At 39.1% G+C, this 24,449-nt stretch overlaps 1 protein-coding gene across 4 annotated transcripts in view; it reads left to right on the top strand.

The window, feature by feature from the left end:
* Rap1gds1 (Rap1 GTPase-GDP dissociation stimulator 1) overlaps nucleotides 1–24,449 on the top strand; it is a 139,145-nt gene that overhangs the window by 69,522 nt on the left and 45,174 nt on the right. For 2 of the 4 annotated variants that reach the window (XM_021195727.2, XM_021195726.2), the window contains exon 5: nucleotides 20,093–20,239. The exons of the other annotated variants lie outside the window; for them this stretch is intronic. In XM_021195727.2, the coding sequence (XP_021051386.1) occupies nucleotides 20,093–20,239 (147 nt within the window). The remainder of the gene's footprint in view (nucleotides 1–20,092; nucleotides 20,240–24,449) is intronic. 4 annotated transcript variants of the gene reach the window in all.

Raw genomic sequence — 24,449 nt, 5'->3', positions numbered from 1 at the left:
GGGGGGGGGGAGATAATTTTTTTATTAGACATTTTCTTTATTTACATTTCTAATGTTATCTCCTTTCCTGGTTTCCCCTCTGAAAACTCCTATCCTATCCCCCCTCCCCCTGCTCACCAACCCACCCACTCCAGCTTCCCTGTCCTGGGGGACTGCACTGGGGCATCGAACCTTCTCAGGACCAAGGGCCTCTCCTCCCACAAGGCCATCCTTAGCGGCATATGCAGCTGGAGCATGTGTTCTCTGGTTGATGGTTTAGTCCCTGGGTGCTGATTGAATGCTATCAGCTACAATAAGCTCGGTGCTTCTGCATCAGTTTATCAAGACAGTCCCTCTGCAGACATGGCCACAGGGCAACTGATCTGTGTGGTTCCCTAGTTGAGGCTTCTCTGAAGTGACTCTGGGCTGTGTCAGGGTGACAGTTAAGGCTAACTAGAACCCAGGTCAGCAGTAGTTTTATTGTTGTACATTTTGGGGATAGGTATTCAAAAGGTCAAAATAATTTCTCATTTATCAAAAGATCTTTCAGATCTTTATGTTGAGACAGAAGCCATGAGGAACTAGAAAAGGGAGAGAGGCTACCTAAAATACATAATGTTTAAAGTGGACACTTTGGAGAGATGGCTCAGCCAAGAGCTCTTGCCATTCTTGCAGAGTAAAGATTTAGTTACCAGCCCCACAGTAGTTACAGCGGCTCACAGTAGTTCAAGTCCAGGTCTGGGGCATCTGGTACTGCCGTTTGACCCACACAGACACCAGGCATGCATTTGGTGAATGGTCTACTATGGAACACACACACATATAAAGTAAAAACAAATCTTTATAATTTTATGTGTCAACTTGACTAAACCACAAATTAAACTGATATTTGGTCAAACACTGCTCTGTGTGACTCTAAGATAGTTTGGAGTTACTGCATCGAGTAAAGGACTTTGCCCTCATTCAGTCATGCTGTTGAAGCCCCAAAGAAAATAGAAAACTGGACCTCCTGGGAGAGTAGGAATATCTCATGCAAACTGAACCTGAGAAATTGGTCTTTCAGCGCTCATTTATTTTTAATAATACATTTTATTTGAAACATCCAAACATTTATACAAGGTATATTGATGATATCTTCCCATAAAACAAAATAAGTAAATCTAAAAAAAAACAAAAACAAAAACAAAAAAAACCCCTAACCCTCACTTTTAGATGTGACCTGACTAATCCCTGCCAAATTTTAAAGATACAGAGACTGAATTTTGAGAGTTCAAGTTTCAGGATCAGCAGCTCCGTCAGAAACCTAACAACCATGTCCCTGGTTCATTGTCTCTGTAAGAACTGTATTTTTAGACATTATTATAGACACATAAGTACTCTGACATTAAATAAATACACCCATTCCTCTACCTGAACAGTTTCATTCTCCAAGTGAAAATACAGGAATATACATGTCCTGAGAATTTTTCTAAAATTCTGAAAAAAGGGTTTTCTAAAATCTTAAATGAGCATTTTGTCCAATCTGTTGTAAATTACAAAAATAAATAATATGATTTGAAGGAAGATGAGTAAACTCAGATGAGGGAGGAAAACTTTATATTTAAAACAAAATCTTCCTTTAAAAATATGTGTGTGAGCGTGCTTATGTTTGACCCTTTATCCTTGACATGTCTATCAGCGTAGAAGAGTGTATAAAAAAATACCACTTGCTTTACTGAGAAATAAAGGATGTTCTTATTTGATCAAATTTTTAGTAATAAAGTAATCTAGGTAAAAAGTTGACAGTTTTGCTGTTATTAGTACAGTAGAAGAACAGGTATATCCTTCAAGTTCTCACTAACTGTGGTTTTATACTATTTCTTTTTTTTTTTTTTTTTTTTTTTTTTTTTTTGAGACAAGGTTTCTCTGTGCAGTCCTGGCTGTCCTGGAACTCACATTGTAGACCAGGCTGGCCTCGAACTCAGAAATCCACCTGCCTCTGCCTCCCAAGTGCTGGGATTAAAGGCGTGCGCCACCACGCCCGGCTATTTCTTCAAGGTATTGAGTGGTAAGACTTAGGAACAGGGACAGGCTGTGAGGATTGGGCCGAAGGGATCCACAGGAGGAAGGAACGCAGGATGTTCCATCAGAATCTGCTTAGCTCCCTGGGAAAGGGGACAGAGAGCAAAGACGAGTCAAACACAAACCCATAGGGTGCCCAAAACCCATAGATGATAAAAACTGAAATGACATCAGCCTTATACTTGCCCTAGATATTTTCTTCCTTTCTAGGGTGAAGAGTAGTAAGGCTGAAGGTGTTTGTACAGATCTTAACTAATTTTTATAAATAAACCCTTCAGTCTCGATCAGTCCTAACTGAATACTTTTTACTGAATACCCCTTTTATACTTTAACTGGACACCCTTTCCAGTTTGTCGCAATTGCAATTTATTGACATAACACAAGGGAGTTTTGTTCATTTTATTTCAATAAAACACATTTTATTGAAAATTGTTTTTCCTTATATTTAAAGTGAAATGAAATTGAGCTGAAAACAGCAAAAATCTTAACTACAGTGCCACTCAGAAGCCAGGAATATTTGATAGGGATCTGTTAAGAAAAATATCAGTGTGGGAAGCAGATAGGCCAACTGTAGATACAAGAGGGAGATCTCCTCTCCCTTAGCTCCCCCAAATCCAGGGCCCCAGCCTCAGTCCCAAGACTGTAGGGGATCATATAAACCTTCCCTCAAACATCCCTCCTTACTCTCACTGCTTTATCCCTGCCCCCTGGCCCATCAGGCATGCCACTGGAGCCAGAGAAGCCTGTCAGCAAACAGGCAGACAGAGAGCTTCACCTCTTCCAAATCATCCCCCAGTCTCATCCCTTGCTCTGCAGCAGACTGCCTGATGCTGCCACCTTCTCCACTCCCCATCATCTGTGGACCACACAGATCTTCCCTTCCTAACTTCCTGCACTCCCTGGAAACACTTTGCTAAGTGAAACAAGTAGACTAGTGTACATCTTCACCTCTTCCTCAACTCCTCCAAATGTGATCCCCCAGGCTCATTCCCACCACTGTAACTCACCACTACCATGGACTCCCCACCCACATCCCTGTTACCCCCATTGCCAAGGGATCACATAGATCTTCCCCTCCTGACTTCCCTGCCTCACACATTGCTTATTCCAGCTCAGAAACCCAGCTGGCATTTCTTGGGGTCCACAGGCCACCCTACCAGGGAAGCAGGTAGCATAACTGCAGATCTTCACCTTTTCCTTCTCCATTCCTCAAAATCCAATTCCCCATTCAAATCCCCAGCTCTGTGGCAGACTTTCTGCTGTCTCCCTTCTTCACTCTCTGTCCCCTTTCCCAGGGAGCTAAGGAGATTCTGATGGAACATCCTGCTTTCCTTCCTCCTTCAGCCCAATCCTCACAGCCTGTCTCTGCTCCTAAGTGTTACCACTCAATACCTATTTGACCAAGAACCCCCAGTGGCCACACCTATCAGGATCCCCCAAAAATTTCCAACCCAGCACCACACAGTCGCCACCACCTCACAAGAACCAGATCACAACCAAAGCCAAAGAACAAAGCACACCTACTCAGCAAAGATAGAACCAGGTATCAGCACCGAGAATTACAGTGTTCCTAAACCCAGATGCCTAGATGCCGGCATAAAATCATATTAACAGCTAGGACAATATGTCTCAGTTAGAGCCCAGCAACCCTACCACAGCAGACCCCGAGCATTGTACTATAGCTGACGCACAATAAAAGACCTTAAATAGGCTTTATGAATATGAAGTAGGTCCTTAAATAGGAAATGAAAAAATGCTTTAAAGAATTCTTATGAAAACAAACAATTGAAGGAAATGAATAATACTGTTCAGGACCTGAATGTGGTAATAGAATCAAAGAAAACACAAAATGAAAGAAGTCTGGAAGTGAAATGGATGAACTCAAAATAGGCGTCTCAGATGTAAGCCCCGTGGACAGAATACAGGAAAAGAAAGAGAGACACTCAGGTCTTGAAGCCATGCTAAAAAATGGATACCTTGGTCAAAGAAAATATTAAATATAAAATGACCCAGTGATTTATAAAGGCATAGAATTGCACCTCCATAGAGACTCTGAAAGCCAGAAGAGGCTGGACAGATGTTCTACAAAGTCTATGAGATAACAGTCACCAGTCCAGACTACTATACTCCAAAACTTTGAACAGAATGAGAAAAAAAGACATTCCATAATAAAACCAGATTTAAGCACTATCGGTCTACAGATCCTGCTGTACAAATGGCACTAGAAGGAAAACTCCAAACTGTAAAAGTTAACCACACCCAAGAAAATATAAACAATAAACAATTCTAGACCAGCAAATTAAAAAGGGGAGATAAATACACACACACACACACACACACACACACACACCACAACAACAAATAAACATGAGATGCCATACACTGCTTATTGACAAATCCCAACATCAGTGGTCTTAATTCCCCAATAAAATCAGGGAGACTAACAGGATAGATGTAGAAGCAGTATTCATCCGTCTGTTGTGAACAAGAAAAACATCTTAACATACCTCAGGCTAAAAGGATAAAAAAAGATATTCCAAGCAAATTGACCCAAGAAGCAGACTGGTATCACTATTTAAATATCTGACAAAATAGACTTCAAACCAAAGCTAATCAGAAGAGGCAGTGAAGAAACTGACATATTCCTCAAAGGAAAAATTCACCAAGGAATTGCAATTTCTAATATCTGTGCTGCAAACATGCCAACTCCCAGGTTCATAAAAGAATCACTCCTGCAGCTCTAATCACATTGACACACAGCGATATTGGGAAGCTTCAGTACCCGACTTTCCCCTATAAATAGGTCATCCAGATAAAAACTGAACAGAAATGCTGTAGCTGACAGATATCATAAAACAAATGGAGCTAATAGGTGTTTACAGAACATTTTACCTAAACACAAAAGGATATACCTTCTCACTGCTTCATGGAGCTCTTTGAAAATTTCCTGCATGCTCACATGTTAATAAGCAAGTTTTAACAGATACAAGAAAATTGAACTAATATCTTGCATCCTATCTGGCCACCACAGATTAAAGCTAGATATTAACAGTAGCAAACCACAGAAATCTTACAAATGAATGGAAACTGAACAGCTCACTACTGATTGAAAAATGTGTCAAGACGGAAATCAAGAAATGAAAGGCTTTCTAGAATTGACTGAAAGGAAGACACAACATGCACAAAATGTATAGAACAAAATTAAGGTGATTGTAAGAGACACATTAGCACTAAGTGCCACATAAAAATAATTAGAGAGATTGCATACTAGTAACTTAACATCTGAAAGCTCTAGAATAACAAGAAATCAAACCCAAGTGGAATAGAGAGCAAGAAGTCATCAAACTTGGGGCTAAAAATCAATAGCATAGAAACAGAAAATAGTACAGTGAAACAGTTGCTTCTCTGAGAAAATCAGTACAACAGACAAAGCATTCTCCAGGTTAGCAGAGGTACTGCTGAAAGGGGGCACAACAGTAGAGCCAATAGGAGATCAAGAGAACTGGAAGGACATGCTTTAAAAACCATGCTCTACCAAACTGGAAAATGAAAAGGAAGTCGATAATTCTCTTGATATGCACCACTTACCAAAGTTAAATCAATATCAAAGAAGCAATTTAAACAGACCTTTAACCCCTAGTGAAATAGAAGCATTCATTTTTTAAAAAAAGCCCAGAGTCAGATGGATTTAGTGCAGAATTCTAACAGACTTTCACAGAAGAGTTATTGCCAGTACTCCTCAATTATTCCATAAAATAAAAACAGAAGGAACGCTGCCAAATTTGTGTTACATGGTCCCAGTTACTCTAATACCTAAATCACATAAAGACTCAACAAAGGAAGAAAATTACAGATTAATTTCCTTATGAACATGCATTGTGTTAGGAACCTTTTCCTGGGGAGATAAAATGCACCATTTTGCTCATCTCAGATAGGGAACCCACAACAGACCAAAGTTCAGATCCCACCAGAGGCCAACTTGGTGAACCAGTGAGGTTTTTTGGAGTCACTTACAGGAGCAGATTTGAGTCTAAGTACAGCTGCATCAGCATGTAGCACACACACACACACACACACACACACACACACACACACACACGGCATGCATGGCTGCACACAACAGCTGGCAAACCTGCACAGCCTTCAGACAGCCCGTTAGGTTGGAGACTAATCTTCACAGGTGCCTCAGTTGTCCACACTTCTGCAGGGTTGCTCAGCTCCTCTGCTGCTTCCAGGCAGCTGCTCTGCTCTGAGTCCTTACAGCCCTTCTCTCTCAGTCTGTTTTAAACACAGCTTTGCCTCTGAGAGGGACAGGTTTTATTGTACCTCTGGCAGGGAATGGCCTACTGATTCTGGTTTCTTTCAGGGAGTTCCTGAAGCTAATTTTTAGTAGCTTACCTCCCCACTTAAGCTCCCCTACAGGATGGGAATGTTTTAATCTTGGAAGAGTGTTACATAACAACACAGAGTCAAAGATACTCAATGAAATATTTGCAAACAGAAAAGAAAAACATATTGAAAAGATCATCCAATATCATCAGATTGCCTTCATCCCAGAGATACAGAAATGGTTCAATATATGAAAATCAGTGAATGTAATCTACCATATAAACAAACTGAAAGATAAAAACCACACATCCTCTCGTTGGATGCAGACAGTGCTTTTGATAAAATCAAACACCTCTCATGATAAAAGTCTTGGTGAGATTACAGATACAAGAAGCATACCTCAATATAATGAAGGCAGTTTGCACCAAGCCTGTAACCAAGATCAAGTTAAATGTAGAGAAACTCACAGCAATTCCACTAAATGCAGTGTTGTCCACTCTTTTCTATATAGAAATATAGCACTTAAAATCTTAGCTAAAGCAGTAAGACAACTAAAGGAGATCCAGGGAATACCATTTGGAAAGGAAGAAGTCAGGTATCAATTTGTAGGTGCTACAATAGAACATTAGTGACCCTAAAATTCCACCAGGGAACTACAGCTGATAAATTCTTTCAGCAAAGTAGGTGGATATAAAATTAACTCAACAGAAATCAGTCGCATTCCTGTATACAGATGACAGACAAATGGACTGCAAAAGAAATTGGGGAAACAATGCCTTTAAAAACAGCATCAAATAGTATATTATGGGATAACTAAGAAATTAAGTGAAAGACTTATATGATAAAATTGTCATGACACTGAAAAAATTGAAGCTAATCAAAAGATCAAAGATCTCGCATGCTCATGTATTGGTAGGATTAATATAATAAACATGGCCATCCTGCCAAAAGCTGCTGATTCAGTGCAATCCCTGTTAAAATGCCAACACATTTCTTCACAGATCTTGAAAGGACAATTTTCAGCTTTGTGTGGAAACAAACAAACAAAAAACAGTACTGCATGATAAAAGAACTTCTGGAGGTTTCACCATCCCCAATTTCAAGTTGTGCCAGAGTTACAGTAATAAAAACAGCATAGTATTGGTGCATAAACAGACATGTTGATCAGTGGAATAAAATCGAAACCAAGACATAAATCTGCATACCAATGTACACCTGATATTTTTTTTTATAAAGAATTCAGAAACACATTGAAATAACCAGTGGTGTCGGTCACTTTAAATGTCTGCATGTAGAAGATTCTTTTCACTATGCACAAAGCTCAAGTATAAATAATCAAAGACCTTAACTTAAACACAGGTACACTGAACTTCTTTACAGAAGAGAAAGTGGAGAATGGCCTTGAACTGGCTGCAGAGTAAAAAAAACTTTCAGAGCAGAACACCATCGGCACAGTTATTACTAAAGTAAGTGGTAACCTCATGAAACTGAAGAGCTTCTGCATGGCTAAAGACACTGTCGTTAGAACAAAGCAGCATCCTACAGGTAGGGAAAGTTTCTCATCAACTACATATCTGATAAAGGGCAGATATCCAAACTGTATAAAGATCTTAAGCGTCTAGATGTAAAGAGAGGCCAACAACAGTGGGCCTATATAGATCTAAATAGAGAATTAGCAATACAGGAAACATTTAAATATTCAACCTCCTTAGGCATCAGGGAAATATGCCAATCAAACCTACTTTGAGATTTCATTTTTCACCTGTTGGAATGGCCAAGGTCAGTGAAACAACTGATAGTTGATGGTGTGGCTAAGAAGTGAAGGACACACATCCATTACTGGAGGGACAGCAAACTTGTACAACTTTGGAAATCAGCAAAGCCGTTCCCTGGAAACAGTTGAATTGATCTCTCTCAAGATCCAGATATTCCACTCTTTGTCATGTGCCCAAAGGATGTTTCATCCTACCACAAAGATCCTTATTCAACCTTGCTCATTGTTGCTCTATTCATAATAACCTAGGCATTCCTCAGCCCAAGAATGGATAAAGAAAATATGTTACGTTCACACAATGGAGTGTTATTTACCCATTTTTTTAAGTGGCATCATAAAATTTGCAGATAAATTGATGGATGTATGGGGGAGGGGGAGAATTATCCAGAGAGGGATAATCTTGACCCAGAAAGAAAAATGTAGTATGTATTCATTTACATGGGGATATTATCTGTTAAATCAATGATAACCAAGCTGCAGCCCATAGAACCACAGATGTAGGTATACAGTAAGGTACTAAAGGGGAAAGATAGATCTTGTTAGGAAAGGGAGGTAGAGTAAATTGTTCTGGATTGTGCCAGCTAGATCAGGAGGAGTGGGAGTGTTAGAGTAGAGGGGGCGTCAGAAAAGGAGTTGATCTGGATGGGAAGAGATGTTTGGGATGAGGTAGGAAGAAGTAGAAGGAGGGGAAACCATAACCTGATATACTATTATGTTGTGAAGAATAAAAAAGATTTTATTTCACTAGAAGGAGAGAAAAAACAAGTGACATACCAGTATAATTTCATCTTACTTAAATCCAATGTTATATAACTCTGTGAAAAGGAAAAGAATCGTGATGATTCATTTTCTGATTGGTATGTATTTCTTGAGTTCATAAGTCCTTGAAAGTCTGCTTTTGGTGTCTAATTGGTTGGCAGTCTGGCCTGGTGAGGAGGAATAATGACTTTTGGAGTGAGTCCAACTGCATCGCCTTTGCACAATGGTCCAGGTGTCTGTTTCTGAGTTGTAAAATAATTCCTTTATTTCTAGGGTCTTATTTCTCAACTTGTATTTTACCTAGCCCCAAATTTTAAAATCATAATTTATATAATTGGGCTATTTTAAAACTGATTATGAGATGTGTATAGTTACAGTGCAGTAGGGCTGATGCCTTTTTGTAATTGGTATGGTTTGGGAATGACTCAGGTGAAGTTTGCAGGAATTTGGATGTGTTTACTTCATACCTGAGCCTGTGGTTCTGCTGTCCACAGTGCCTAGCACCTTCTTCTTTTCTTTGTTGACTGTTCTGATGCCCAGGAAGCAACCACTACACTTGTAAATAAGTTGTTTTAGGGGTAGGCTGTTAGAGCATCTCATCTCCCTCCCCTTTTCTCCTTCATGTTTGTTCTTTTCCTTCCCGCCGTCCATGAAAGGCCTTCACACAATGCTGATTAGATACTATCACCATGCTTTAATATGTTCAGAGTCCTGAGCCAAGAGCAACCTCATTCTCAATGGCACAGACTCAGATAATATGTTACAACAATAGGAAATAGGAAATAGACTAACACAGAGACACTGATGGATTGTGCAGTCCTCAGACATAACAGCACATACAATGTAACAATCCATTTGTATAAAAAGCCACATAATCTGTAGCAACAGAAAACAGTGCTTCCTAGAACCAGGAGCCAAATGTGAGATAATAGCCTGCAAACAGGAGCAATCAGTTGGTTATGATGAAAATGACAGTCAGTATCTTGACCATGGTGATGATTTCTTGATTGTATACAAATCTCAAAGCTTATCAGTTGCACACTTCAATCCTTGTGATTTTTCTTCTGTGCATTATCTCTAGCCAAAATCTACATGTGCACACATTTTTATTTTTATTTTTTTACATTCAGGCTTAATGTCCTTTTGAGAAACATGACCATGCGTATTTTCTGACCCCCTTAGGCAAGACATTTCTGTATCTGAACTTCCTTTATAGGTTGAACACTTAATTATGTTTAAAACTTAAATATTTTCATCATACTTCTCTCCTTTACTCAAAGCATTGAACTGATTATATTTGTAATTTAGTATATGAAATACAAGACTTGCATAAAATCTTTGATTAATGAAAGAGATTAAATACTAATTTGTCATAGTTTTCTGAAATACATTAAACTGACTGTATAGTACATATAGGAATCAGTATCTCAGTTAAGGAAAGTTACTCCTATTAAATATTATTTAACTTAGATTATAGATGAGCTAGAAGTAACATTTTAATTATATGAAAATCTACAGATGAACATGGATTTATTACTTAAAGATGTTACTTAACTATACTTGTATTATAAAAATTTTATTCCTATAAAGTTTTAATTAAGGCTGTTTCTTCTATTCATCCCTCCAGAAATATCTATTCTGTATTTCCATAACATAATGTAAATAATTATTAAAGCCTTTGTGTGTTTACTGCTTTGTCTATCAACAAAAATAAATAGAATTTGAATTATGATGATCGGTGATTTAAAAGCTAAGAGCAGCAAAACGTGAGGGTTTGCTTCCTGCTAACAGATACCTACAGACAGCACACATTAGGTTCTTTCTGTACAGCCACCATGGACGTAGGCACAGTAGGGAACGAAAGAAGAAAGAAGCCCCAGAGCTCATAGCAACTTGGTATGACCACCTCCTGCTCCCCTCCCAGACCAGGATACTGACAGATGCTGAAATCCTGCGTAAAGGCGAGCTCATCAGCACTGGGAGGCTGCGCTTTAATATTTTATGTCATTACACTGGGAATAATAACTTTTTCTAACATTAAGTTCTTACCGAAATTCTTAACATATTGAGTTTTAACGAAGAGAAGAGGAGAGGAGGGGAGGGAGAGGAGAGAAGAGAAGAGAAGGCCCTTTCTAACAATGAGGAGCAGTCACAGGGTTCCAGTATTTTCATTCAGTTTTTCAGAGACCTTGGTTGACAGCGCACCTACAATTTCCCTTAACTGAAATGTCTTAGGATCTGTTTGAAGTAAACCTTCTCACTTTCTCTTATTTGCTGTTAGCTGTAACTGAACTAGGAATAGTTAAAGTGGATGGAAATTGCATCTAAAAACAGTCATGACTATTATTTTCCTTGGTCCTTTGTTTTCTCTGTGAAGTAGGAAGTATCTGTGTTGTGGCTTGCATAGCCCTACCTCTCTGTCCTCTATAACCTGGACAATGTGCACCCCACACTGCACCCAACTGAATTTTCCTACTAATGTGAAGACTTGTTGCTGTGTTTTGCCACTTTAAGCCCTGAAATAAGGTGTCAGTCAACTCTGCGCCATGTGCAGTTTAGACTGTTGTTGAATGACTTAATATTGGATGTCCTAAAGTGATTTCTTGAAAAAGGGACAAGATCACTTTTCACAAATTGATCTTTTAAAATACCTGCTCAATTGATGCTGAAAATTAAACAGTTCTGTTATAGTCACCGCTGTCCGTGGTGGCACATGCCTGTAACTCCAGGACTGAGACCACTGAGACAAAGGATTGCTGGTTAAAGCATAGCCGGTGCTACTCAAAATTAGTAAAGGGTCAAGTGCTGTGATCTTCTCTAAGTTAAAGAGGAAAGGAAAATACTTCTTCAAAAAGATACTCACTAAGAGAGCATGAAACTAGACTTCAGACTTTCCAAATTCCACTTGGTGACATTTAATCATGATAACTTCTTTAAGCCAAGTGTGAGTTAAAATAAAAGCAAAAAACTATGAATTATGGTTTCTTAATTTACCAGCCTCTATGTTCTTAGCTCTGAAAAATATTCAGAATCAGAGGTGTTTGCATCTACGTGTCTCAGTGCGTAGTCTCTGTTCTGACAGTCAGTAACTTCGAGAGTATCTGTCTGCAGTTCTGGGCCCTGTAGCACTCGCACAGCGTGTACAGAGCCACTGTCATTATCCCCTGCAGAGTCCACTGAGTAAGGCAGTGCGTTTGTAAACACAAGACACTGAATGTGTAAAAGAAAGTCTTTGGGGCTGGGGAGATAGTCTGTTAGTAAAATGATCAGCACAGAAGCATAAGGACTGAGTTCAGTCCCCAGTACCTATGTAAATTGGTAGTATTTGTTATGTTTTATAAACAAGAGAAGAGCCCAGGATATGTTTTGGTAGAGCCAGGTATTGGGGGGGTGGGTTAGGGGGGCCCATGCTTAGGCATCCCTTCCCCCTGAGGTATAAGCCATATGACGGATATAGGATGGAATAGAGTTTATATAAGGCATGGGAAGCGGGTAGAGACAGGGGGGTGGAGAAAGAAGAGAGGCCAGGAACTTGTAGAGACAGGGGGAGGGGCATGGGGAGAGAAGGAGAAGGGGCAGGGAGAAAAGAGGAAGAGAGTATTATGAGGTATATGAGAGTAAGAGATGAGAGTGAGGAGGGGGCAGACAGCCCCTTTTCTAGTGAGTCAGGCATACTTGGCTGATGCCAGGTAACTGTGGGGCGGAACCTAGAAGGAATGCTAATAACATTTCTCCATTTTGGTTTAATTAAAAAAGAGAAAACTAGACAGAAGCAATGGTAAAGCAGGAAATAGGGTCGTCATGATCTTTAACTACTTTTTGCTGACTTTGGGGTGACTTGTCTCTGGGCAACCTAAGAAAATGGGTATGAGGATGTTGGTCCAGCAGTATTGGCTTGTGATCCCAACAGGAGGGAGGTGGATACAGGTCATCCCTGGGGCATGCTGGCTATCTGGCTGTGGTGGTTTAAATGAGATGTTCCCTTAGTTTTGGACATTTGAGTATGTAGTCCGCAGTTGGTGGAGTTGCTGGGATAGGTGTAGGAGGTTAGGAGGTAGAGCCTTGCTGGAGGAAATGTGTTGCTAGGGGCAGGCTTTGAGGCTTCAGAAGCTGTGTGCCTATCCTGTTTCTCTAGAGGAACCGGTGAGCTCTCAGTAGCTACTGGAGATGCCAGGCCTGCCTGCTGCAGCACTGACCCATTGTCATGGAGATGGAGTCCTTTCCCTCTGGTAATGGAAACTCAGATAAACCCTTCTTCCTATAAGTTTTCCTGTTCAAGGTCTTTTATTATGGCTATGGAAACTCCATACGCCAGACTCCTCTAATGGGTAAGCACAGGATCCCAGTGAGGGATCCTCTCAAAATTCAAGGTGCACTACTCCAAGAATGACCTCGTCTCTACACCCAAGTGCATAGGAATCTGTATACACACATGTGGGCACACACATAAACTCACATGCACAAGTGCTTTTTACTTGCTAAAACTTGATTGCTAATGAACAATTGGATAGATCAAGTATCACCATATACATACACTTTTCATAATAATTTTATTTTTTTCTTGGTAATTTTAAACAAACTGTAGATGAATGTTTTTTAGACTGACTAGTTCTTACTGTTCATTTCTCTCACAGACATAGAATTTTCTGTTCTGCTTTTTATAATATCACTGCAGTTATGATGTTACTTAATTATGAGCTTATTAAGTTTTCTAATTTGATGCCTCTAGCTCTCATCTGTTTAACTGGCATAGTAAAAACAAATAACCTCATATAGTTCAAATGTTTGGTTTAAAAGCCGGCTGATACGAATAACATGAAGTCAGAGACTGTTACCCGATGCCATTAAGGCACCAGCCGTGGTCTGCAATACAATGTATAGCCCAGAGCAGGTATAGTGCAATATTTCTCTGTGCAGTGCACATAGACAGTAGATCCATATTCTTCTACCCACAAGAATACTTACCAGCCATGAAAATTGTGAGGCAGTATATATCCTGTGTGAGATGAAGGAAACATGGAAAGCCACACACTACCTGACGGTGCTCATGAGAGATAACTGCATTTTATGGTTGATGGATGGAAGAGGGAAGCATCCTTAGTCTCCTATACTTGCTGTGTAACTCATACTTGACAATAAACCTCCCACTCGCATCTGTGAGACATAATCATGACGTTCAAGTTTTATTGTTTCTTGCTTTTGGTCACAGAAAGGTATTGGAAGTACAATACCTTTACATTTTGCTCTTAGACAATGTTAGTATGAAAAACTTGTCATTTGGGGACTGGAAACTATATCCTATGACGTGCTATCATTAAAGAGTGAGGTGAGGGTTACAGGTGTTGTGGGTTCCTCCAGTGGCTATGTCTCATAATTATGAAGAATTAAGATGTAAATTACATTTCTATATATACATACATACACACCTGACATGTGTTAAAATAAAATGAAACAGAAAAATCCATTAAAAAAAAAATGGGGAGTTAATTTTGTGTTGACCAACTACTCCTGGGCATGGGACCAACGATGGAGTATGGTTGATATTCCCCATGACACTCCATTAGAGTGAACTGATTTTTCATTTGCCAGAAGGTATCAGTTACAAATTCTTCTTGGTTCAGTATGGGGCTTCCTCTAACTTGAATCTTCGCAGGCCCCATGCCTGCTGCCACAGTGTCTGTGTTCCGTCTGCGCACCAGTCCTGTTATGTCTGGAAAACACTGTTTCCTTGGAGTTACACACCTCTTCTGACTCTTATAATCTTTCTACCTCCTCTTCTGCATAGATCTTTGAGCCTGGAGGGGAAGATAAAGACGTCCCATGTAGGACTGAGTGCTTCAAAGTCTCTCACTCAGCATGTTACCTAGCTGTAGGTGTATGTCAGTTAATTCTTGCCAGCTTCAAGAAGCTTCTCTGGTGAGGGTTGAACAAAGCATGGATGTGGGCGCAGCATTATGTTATTAGAAGTCATGTTATTGCTATTCTCCTTTAGCAGAAAAATGGTAGTGGGTTTTCCTGAAGGCATGTGATCTATCTAGTCTAGGTTCCTGGCCACTCTCGCAGTGTCAGGTGTGGGACATATCTCACGGAGTGGGCTTTAAATACTAGACAAGAATATTTGCTAATGCTGTACCATCTGTGTCACCACTGCACCAGGGTATCCTGCAGAGAGCTGACTGTTGTAGTAGCAGAGGTTGTAGCTGGGTGTTCCTGATGACTACCTTTCTCCTCCCACAGTGTCAAGAGTTCCTTGAATGACTGGCACCATGAATGCTAGTCATTGTGGGTGAAGCTTCTAGGTAGTTAAGACACCAGCTTGACTTCTTCATGTTGGAGATCATAAGTAAGTGTTGCCTTCAGCAACAGTCTTAACCGTCAGGTTGTGGAGAACAGTCAATAGACTTGGCAATAGCCTACAATGTTTGGGGTGTTCCATGAGAGCTCTTTGACCAACAATTCAACTAAATGTAACCCATTCCTGGTACTGAAGCCTAAGATGTCTAGTGGGAGCATTGTCTTTCCCCATTATATTGTGAGTCCACGTAAATTTCGTTCAGATATGTATATTTTATCATAAGCATTTTCGATAGACTGCCATGTTTTCTGTGAGGCCTTCAGTGTTAGTTGTCCCTCCCCTACTCCCTCCTCTGTCTTGCTCTCTCATTCCTGCCCTTCTAAACCTACAATTCTGATTGCCCCTTTTCTCTGTATAAGCCTATATTCTGTTTCTTCATCCTTCGGAGAGCCTCTCCTACTCCCACATATTAGAGAAAATGCAATATTTGCTTTGGGAGGTTATAGGGGAGCCAGGGTCTGGCATACCCCACTCAGGATGATTATTTTCTAGATTCATCCATTCATATGTGAAGCTCATTTTTTAAACGTCTGAGTCATATTCCATTGTGTAAATGCCAGAACCGAACACGATGAGCATGGGTCTCTGCAGTAGCCTAGGGTGGTAAACAGTTAAGTGTTTTTCAGACATTTGTGTTGGATCTTTCGAAAAAAAAAATCTTTCCTTAGTTCTGTGCCCCAGTTTTAAATCTCCTTGGGTTTGTACCCATTTTTAAATTGTTTTCTTGATGTTTGGGGTTTGGTGGCAGTGAGGAGGTGTTTGTTTGTTTGTTAGTTTTTTGTATACTCTAGATACTAACTTTCTATCAGATATGTAACTGTTGGAGATCTTTTCCTGTCCTGTAGGCTGCAGCTATGCCCAGTGACGGTGGTGTTTACAGAAGCTTTTTAGCCTCACAAGGTTCAACCTGTTAGTTGGTCTTAATGTCAACGTTATTTGTATCTCTTGCTCAGCAAATCCCGAGTTCAAGTTTGTTCTCCACCTGCTTTGTGACTAGATTCAGGACTGGTCTTGTGCTTGAACCATTCATAGTTGAGTTCTGTGCAGGGTGGTAAGCATGGATCTCTCTGCGTGTATCTACATGCAGCCCTCTACCCTGACCTGCACCATTTGTTAAAGGTGTGCCCATTTCTTGAGTTTGTATTTTCGGTTTCTTTGTCAAAAATCAGGATCGATAGATGCATGGAATTATGTCTGTATTTTCAGTTTGATTCCATTGATCATTATTAGGCAAATACCATGCTGTTTTGATTACCATAACTTTGTAGTACAATTTGAGATTGGGGATGGCAGTACCTGCAGCAGTTCTTTTATTATCCAGCTATTTTATTTTATTAAGTATTTTTTTTCATTTTTTCATTATTTTAGCTATTGAGTTTTTGTGGTTCCATATGAAATTTAATTTTTTGTTTTGAATTTCTGTGAAGAGTTTTGTTGGAATTTTGCGGAGGATGGCAGGCATTTCTCACAGTATTGATCCTTTCCATCCCTGAACTTAGGAAGTGTCTTTCCATCGTCTGATGTCTTCAGTTTCCTTATTCAATGTCTTAAAGTTTTTCACTATACAAGTCTTTTACTTTGTTTGGTGTGTGTGTGTGTGTGTGTGTGTGTGTGTGTGTGTGTGTGTGTGTATTTGAGACTCTTTTAAAAGGTACTGTTTCCCTGATTGCTTTCTCAGTGTTTGTCATTTGTATATAGGAAGGCTACTGATTTTTCTGATTATTTTTTCTCCTGCTACATTGCTGAAAGTGTTCATCAGCTATTGGAGTTTCCTAATGGAGTCTTTCAGGTGTTTTAGGTATAAAATTTTGTTGTCTGCAAATAAATTTGATCTCTTCCTTCTTGATCTCCAGTTGTCTTTTTGCTCTAGGACTTCAAGAACTATTATTGAATAGATATGGAGACAGTGGGCACCCTTGTCTTCTTCTGATTTTGATAGAAATTTTTTGAGTTTCTCTTCGTTTAGGATGCTATGGACTTGCTATTAATTGCCTTTATTATGCTGAGGCATGTTCCTTGTATCCAGGACTTTTATCAGGCAGAAGCATGATTCAGAGTAAGTCTGAGAGACTGGAGTGGAGGACAGGTTGCCTACACTAGCCCCCTACCTCAACCCCAGCCTAGTGTGACCACTGGGCCTCTCTGGTAGAGAATGTTTCTGAGTGTTGTAGAGAGTCAAAAGGGAAAGGAGATGCGCTGTAAGGAAAGGCCGAAGGGTCAGCCTGAAGGAGCTGTTGGGTGCATTTTTCTTTATCACTGATGAGCTCTGTTGATAGGGAATCTGTTTAGCTTTGAACTGACTGTGGTCAGCCATAGTGACGCACATGTAATACCAGCACCTGGGTAGCTGAGGGAGTATTGCTAGGATTTCAAGGCCAAAGTTGGTGAGACCCTGTCTCAAAATTAGTTAAATGGGCTCAACATAGCTTCATCTACTAGAGAACTAGGGCTGAAACTAGGTTTCTTTTTTTTTTTTTTTGGTTTCGAGACAGGGTTTCTCTGTATAGCCCTGGCTGTCCTGGAACTCACTTTGTAGACCAGGCTGGCCTCGAACTCAGAAATCCACCTGCCTCTGCCTCCCGAGTGCTGGGATTAAAGGCGTGCACCACCACGCCCAGTGGGAAACTAGGTTTCTTAAAGATTTCTTCCAAGGTTTAAGCATTTACAGTTTATATTTTGAAAACTCACCTTGGCTCAGGAACTGAAGTGGAATTCTATTTGAGTTGTGTAAACTTTTGGTTGGATATACTATATATCCATATAGTAAATATTTAGATTATTAACTATAAATCATTTTCTAAAATACTACCCATATACACATTAACTAGTTCTTACTTTGTTGTTGTTGTTATTGTTATTACTGGAAATTTACTTTTTGTTTTAAGATAGGGTCATGCTCTGGCGGGCAGGCTGGCTAGAACTTGAAGTTCTGCCTCAACTTCCTAAGTGATAGGTTACAGGTGTCCACCATAGCTGGCAGGGAAGGAAAGGGATGTGTGTATGTTTGCATCTGTGTATGTGTGTGAGTGACTGCGTGTTGCTATGTAACATGTTCATGGGGAGCCCTGAGGTAGATATTGGGAATATCCCCCTGTGATTCTTTACCTTATTCACTGAGGAAGGATCTCTCCCTTGAACCCAGAGCTGACCTCTACAGCTAGTATACATAGCCAGCTTGTCCTGGGGAAGCCCCTGTCCCTACCTTCTGAGTGCTGGAATTACAGGTGGGCTGCTATGTCTACCTAATGTTCTGTGAGTTCTGGGGAATCTAAATGCAGGCTTGCAAGTGCATGGTGAGTATTTTATCCACTGACCAATCTCCCTCACCCTGAAACTTAAATTTCTAAGAACACAGCATTCTCAGCCCTAGAGGCATAGAATTTTCTGTAGTTGTAACTGTTCAGCATTGCTGTGCATCTCTATAACTGTTAGGACATGGTATAAAATTAAACAAATGAAACGAGTTTCAGTTTAACCTGTTTCCTTCATTTTTTTTTAAATTAAGAAACTAGCATGTTATATGTGTCTATATGTCTATACCAAAAGAAATGATGTTTTAAGTTTCATATAGTCAAATGATTGAGTTCATGTATAAATATATGGCCTTAGCCCAGTACTTTTATTAATAGAGAAAGTCTTTTATTTAGTAATGTCATGGCACTAATTCCTCTGTGAGGTGCGCTTCTTGTACTGACACTTCTGTTACATCCCTGAGCTAGACTGTCCATTCTGCCTTCAGCTGCCAGTTTGATACGTGAGCCACTGAAATCTGGTTAGTTTGAGTTAGGGTAAAATTTACATGTATTTTGAAGATTTATTATGAAAAACATAAATATTTTTCTAATAACATGGATTACAGGTTAGAATAATAATATTTTAGACATTTGGTTGAATAAAATTATATTACAATATATTCCTTGTCTTACTTTACTCTTTAAGGTGGTTCTCATAAGTCCGTATTATACACACTGTCTTGCTTCTGTTAGACAGCACTAGTCTGTCAGTTGTCTTCTGTATGGAGAGGTCAGATGGTAAAAGGTGAATATCCTTTGAACTTTCCATTCCTGTCTTCAGAAGTTGGAAAGTGGCATTGCTCTCGTGCCTTGAAGGTTTACAAGTCTAACCGCCACTTAGAAGTGGAAATGGAATGGTGTAAGCTAGAAGAGAGAAGATAAGAAAAATTAAAGCACAAATCAAGAGTGATAGGACTGTTTGTGGATCATAGAGAAGGCTGCTAGACTCTAGGACTAGTACTTAGTAAGTATATAGTGTAACCTAGGTTTATACTGTGTCCTGTCCACTCTTCTTTAAGAACAGACTTTGAAAACCACTCATAGAAAGATATGTTTATTACTTTTTGAGTTAAGGAACAAACACTTTCACTAAATAATACTACTTAGGCGGGTGTGGGCATGGCTCGGTGATAGAACACTTGCCTAGTGTGTACGAGGCCCTGGGTTCTCTTTGACAGGAACTCATTCCCTTTAGAAGGGAAGACAGTTTTGTTCTTGCTTTTAAGGAAGGGAGGTGTAGAAGTTGGGGTGAAGTTTCTCACCATAAAACACCCAGAAGCTCTTTTAGCTCCATTTGTACAATGAGGATATTCTTTCTTTTCCCCCTAAAAAGCAGTTGTCTCCTTATTCATCCCACTCCCATGTTCATGTTTGTTTTGGTTTCCTTCTGTTTGATTTCTCAACAAGACATTTGGTCACCCCGCTTGAGTTTATTTTCAATTTATTAAACGAAGAATAGCAAACCGTGTTATGTTTTGTATTTGAAATTGCAAGGTACATTTCCTTTTTATTTTATTTTTAATTTAACTCTTTGTTTTACAGATGAGGGCAGAAGTGCAGTTGACCAAGCAGGTGGTGCACAGATTGTAATTGACCATTTAAGGTCGCTGTGCAGTAGAACAGATCCCGCCAATGAGAAGCTCATGACTGTCTTTTGTGGCATGCTGATGAACTATAGCAATGAGAATGGTAAACAAAACTGAACACTTGCTTTATCTGTGGGGGAAATTCTAAAATCATTTTCACTATAATATATAACAGTTATTGGAAAACAACAGACTTACAAGTGGCACATAAAATTAAGAATTCACTTTACAGTGTTGGGAAATTACACAATGGTCTGAGATACCGAACTAGAACTCGGCTTTAAAGGTTGCCCATGATAATACCTAATGCAAAAATCAAGTGTATGGTATAGTTTATATTTTTTTGCTGTGAACATTTTAACAAGAAACAGTGTTAAAGTAAGCTCACATTCATGACTTTAAATACCAGGAGTAGTTTTAAACATTGGTTTTAGATAGAAAAATAGCTACTATATTTACTTGGAAGAATAAATATTCTTCAAAATTCAAAGTAAGTGTAAATAACTCATTGTAGAAATTCGTTTTTAAGATAATTTGTTTTCCATATAAGACATTTTTAGGACCTAGCAACAAATGACATACTTTCAAACAGCCTGTGATTATTTATTGCAGAGCCTCCATCCATGCAATGATAGTAAGTTTTCATCATGCTTTTATGTTGAGAGCTTGGCTCATTTCTCATCATCTATGTCAAATATTATGTGAATAAGTGCTCCAATTCCAGAATGTCCTTGGCATGTAGCAGAGGTCCTTCAGCAATTTGTTTCTTGTGGCACTTTAAGTTTTGCAGTTATATTTTTAATATATAGTCATTTTTATACTGAAAGTTTTTTAAAAATGGTAGGTTCATATGGTCAGTGATTTCTATTTTCTTTCATCTTTGCCGAATCCATTTGAAGGATTCTAAATAGAAATAGAACACAATTTGGTTTAAAAACCCAGTTTTATAGTTTCCATCTGGAGTTTAGCTGTAGTATACAGGTATCTGAATTACATTCAGAAATTACAATTGTTCATGTTGCTTCTTCTTTTTTTTTTTTTTTTTTTTTAAACTACATTTGGAAATCCACTCAAGAAAGTAGATAGATCCCAAGTGGAAGAACATTTCAAAAATGCCACGAAAGAAACTTCAGCTTTGGATACAATAGACATTTTATGCATCCAAACTAGGAATTTTAGTCTTTTGAGGAAGCTGTTTTAAAATGTGTGTTGAAAAGAAAGTAAAGGAGGGAGGGAGGGAAGGAAGGACAGGGCATTGCTCCTTTGGTAGCAAAAGTGCTGGCAGCACAAGTGGTTGGTTGACTGAGCTTGGGTCCTCAGCACCCATGTTAAAAGGAGCCAGAACTTGAGGGCTCAGTGGCCAGGCCATCTAGCTGAAAGGGAGAGTTCCTGGTTTAGTGAGGGACCTTGTCTCCAAAGGTACAGCGGAGAGCAATTGAGGAAGACATCCTGGTGTCAACCTCTGATCCTTTCTCAAGACACAAACAAAATGTCTAAAGGAACCTCCAAACCATGATGAGGCCTGTGGTCGAGCATCCCAGTGTGTAGCAGGGTGCACTAGGGTCAGATTCATACGCAGAGTGCATTCACAGTGTGCCATATGCAGAGTGCACATGCACTGTGCACTCTAAGACTGCAACTTTCCTCTCATGGTAAATATGCTTGAGATATAATTTAGATACTATGAGAACCTATATTAACTTTTTCTCATCATATTGGGCAAATGGTGTTATTTCAAAAGCTACAGAGAAGTCCCTTTTTGAAAACGTAGATAAACAGAAGTTATTTTTAGACTGTTAAAGAGACATGGCGAAGGTCACTCTTCATCCTTTTTTCTTCCCGTGTCCCGAGCACCCTTTAAAGTGATTCTTGTCGCCAGTGCTTTAACTCAAGTGTAGATCCATCCTTTTGTGTTACTATTAAGCATCTCCATTTTCATGCTTCTGTTAGTTACTATGTTACTTAAATTTTCTATTTAAAGACTTAAATACTAGAACTGCTTTACTGACTGGAGATCACTTAAGATTAACTCTGTGTATCCAGTACCCAGAAGAAGCACTGAGACCCAAGAAACTAAGGAAGTACTTTAGATCATCACTCAATGGGAAGTTTATTTTTAATTCATACCCCTGTGCTAAATACCTCCCTCTGTTCTGGCAGGGGGAAAAAAAGAATGAACTGTTTCCTTGAACACAATTAATTAAGTTTTATCCATAGTGAAGAAGTTCAGATTTTCAGTTAAGAAGGTATGGAAACCGATCACACAAAACTCTTAACCTAGGCGTCCTCATGAAAGCTTTTTTCTTGACTTACGTATTCATTATGTAAAATGCATTGAAACTGTGCCATATATTTGTACAGATACTTGTGTCAGTGTCAGGAGACTATCAGTATATCAAGATTTAAGTTCGATAAATGTGGAACAAAACAGTTTTCTAAACACAGGGAGGATGTCTGTGCTATGACTGTACTTGTTCAATAGAAGTGTTTTTGTACTGCTTAGAGTAGCGTAGGCCTGTGCTTTTAAGCTATGACCTATTCCTGTTTTTTTTACCCATTGATGAAGCAATTGGGACTTTTTATAGTAGGGTTGTCAAAAGTATACTGCAGATCCAGAAATGTGAGAGTATTTAAATATTTAAATATGACAGAAATAAGCTTAGTTCCTAAAAATCACTTAAAATTTTTAAAAATCATAACCATTTTAATATGGCAAACAACATTCCAGTTGTATAACCTTGCAAAATAACCTGAAGATTGATTGACTCGATAGAAAAGCTTGTAAAGGGTTTTGCATTCCTCTTGAGGAAATGTGGTAGTCTTTTTTTTATCTGGATATAAGTTTTAAATGAGGAGCTCAGATCTATAATTATAGATATTTTATATCATTTTTTGACATTTTTTTTGACAATTGCTGGTTTGTTAACACTTGCTAAAATGCTGCAGTTTGAGAACACTGTTCTTGCTCAGTTGTCCAGCTATTATCACAGGTGCTCTCTGACTGGAATTATTTTCTAAACAGTCCGTCATAAACTTGACAACAGCATACCTTGGCATTGCTCTTGATACATTTAATCTACTCAACATCCTGCTTAGCACCTCTAAATTCCACTTATCCAGACGATGATCACATAGCTGATGGAACACTGTGGTCTACTGCTTCTCATGCCCAGCATCCCAAAAGAGACATGCTGCAAATCACTGGCCTGGGCAAAAACCAAAACATCAAGTTCTACCAAGTCTTCCCGAATCCACATCACTTCCATAGCATCATCCATTAGAGAACATTATGTAGTATCCAGATACTACATACTGTAATATTACCTAAAGATTTGCATTAATAAAACCAGTAGTGAAAGGAAAACTAACTATGCTGTCTAAAAGCAATCCTTCATTATATGTTAGAACCACTATAAATTCTTTATTCTGTATTAGTAGATATCTCCTATCCAGATAGAGCAGGGAGAGACACTGGAAGCAAGTAATGTTTCCCATGTTATCCACAAACTTAGTGAGTCTGTATGTGTACCTGGAAACTACAAACATTTATTCCTAAGCAAACCACTTATAGAGATCAGAGTAACACCTTGTGTAGGGACCTGTCAGTCATGGTCACCATCATCAGTTACAAGTAGGCATGTCCAAACAGTAACGAATAGAAACTCTGCTTAAAGGGGTTAATAGTTTTGAGTTGGTTAGTTGGTTAATTTTGATACAGGGTCTCGCTGTATAGCCTCTAATGGCCCAGAACTTTCTATATGGACCGCTCTGCCCTCAGACTCATGAGATCCACTGCTTCTTCCCCCTGGTACTAGGATTAATGGTGTGCACCACCACGCCGGGCTTAATATTTTTTCTTAATACAGTTTGTTAGGAACACAAATAGAAGGGAAAGATTGTTACAACTTTAAAACAAAGTTATCAGTGGTGCTAAGCAATAAAACTAAATTTCTTAAACACAAACTGTGCTATAAAATAAAGGTAATAAACATGGCACCAGAATTAGTCTCTTCTCAGTGTATTAACACATAGTCAATGGCTTTTTCATGCAACCTCATGTACATCTGGCTCCTATGTGTTTGAATATATGCTTTCAGTAAACACTAGCACTAACACCCTCTCATCTCTGTAGTAGTACCTCTGGTTGAAGGGAAGCTGTCTTGTGATAGAGGGAACTTTATTCCTTGGTTGCTTTATTGAAGGATTAGTCACTGAATTTAAGTATTAAATTTAGTACTTAAATTAGTTGACTGAAATTAAGTCTCTGAAGTATTTTCTGTCTCAGATTTAAAGATTGTTTCTGGGTTCTGTGA

The sequence above is a fragment of the Mus pahari genome, chromosome 4 (genome assembly GCF_900095145.1).
Source record: "Mus pahari chromosome 4, PAHARI_EIJ_v1.1, whole genome shotgun sequence".
Classification (NCBI taxonomy): Eukaryota; Metazoa; Chordata; class Mammalia; order Rodentia; family Muridae; genus Mus; species Mus pahari.
The sequence above is the reverse complement of the archived record's forward strand: the minus strand, read 5'-3'. Positions and strand labels throughout refer to the sequence as shown.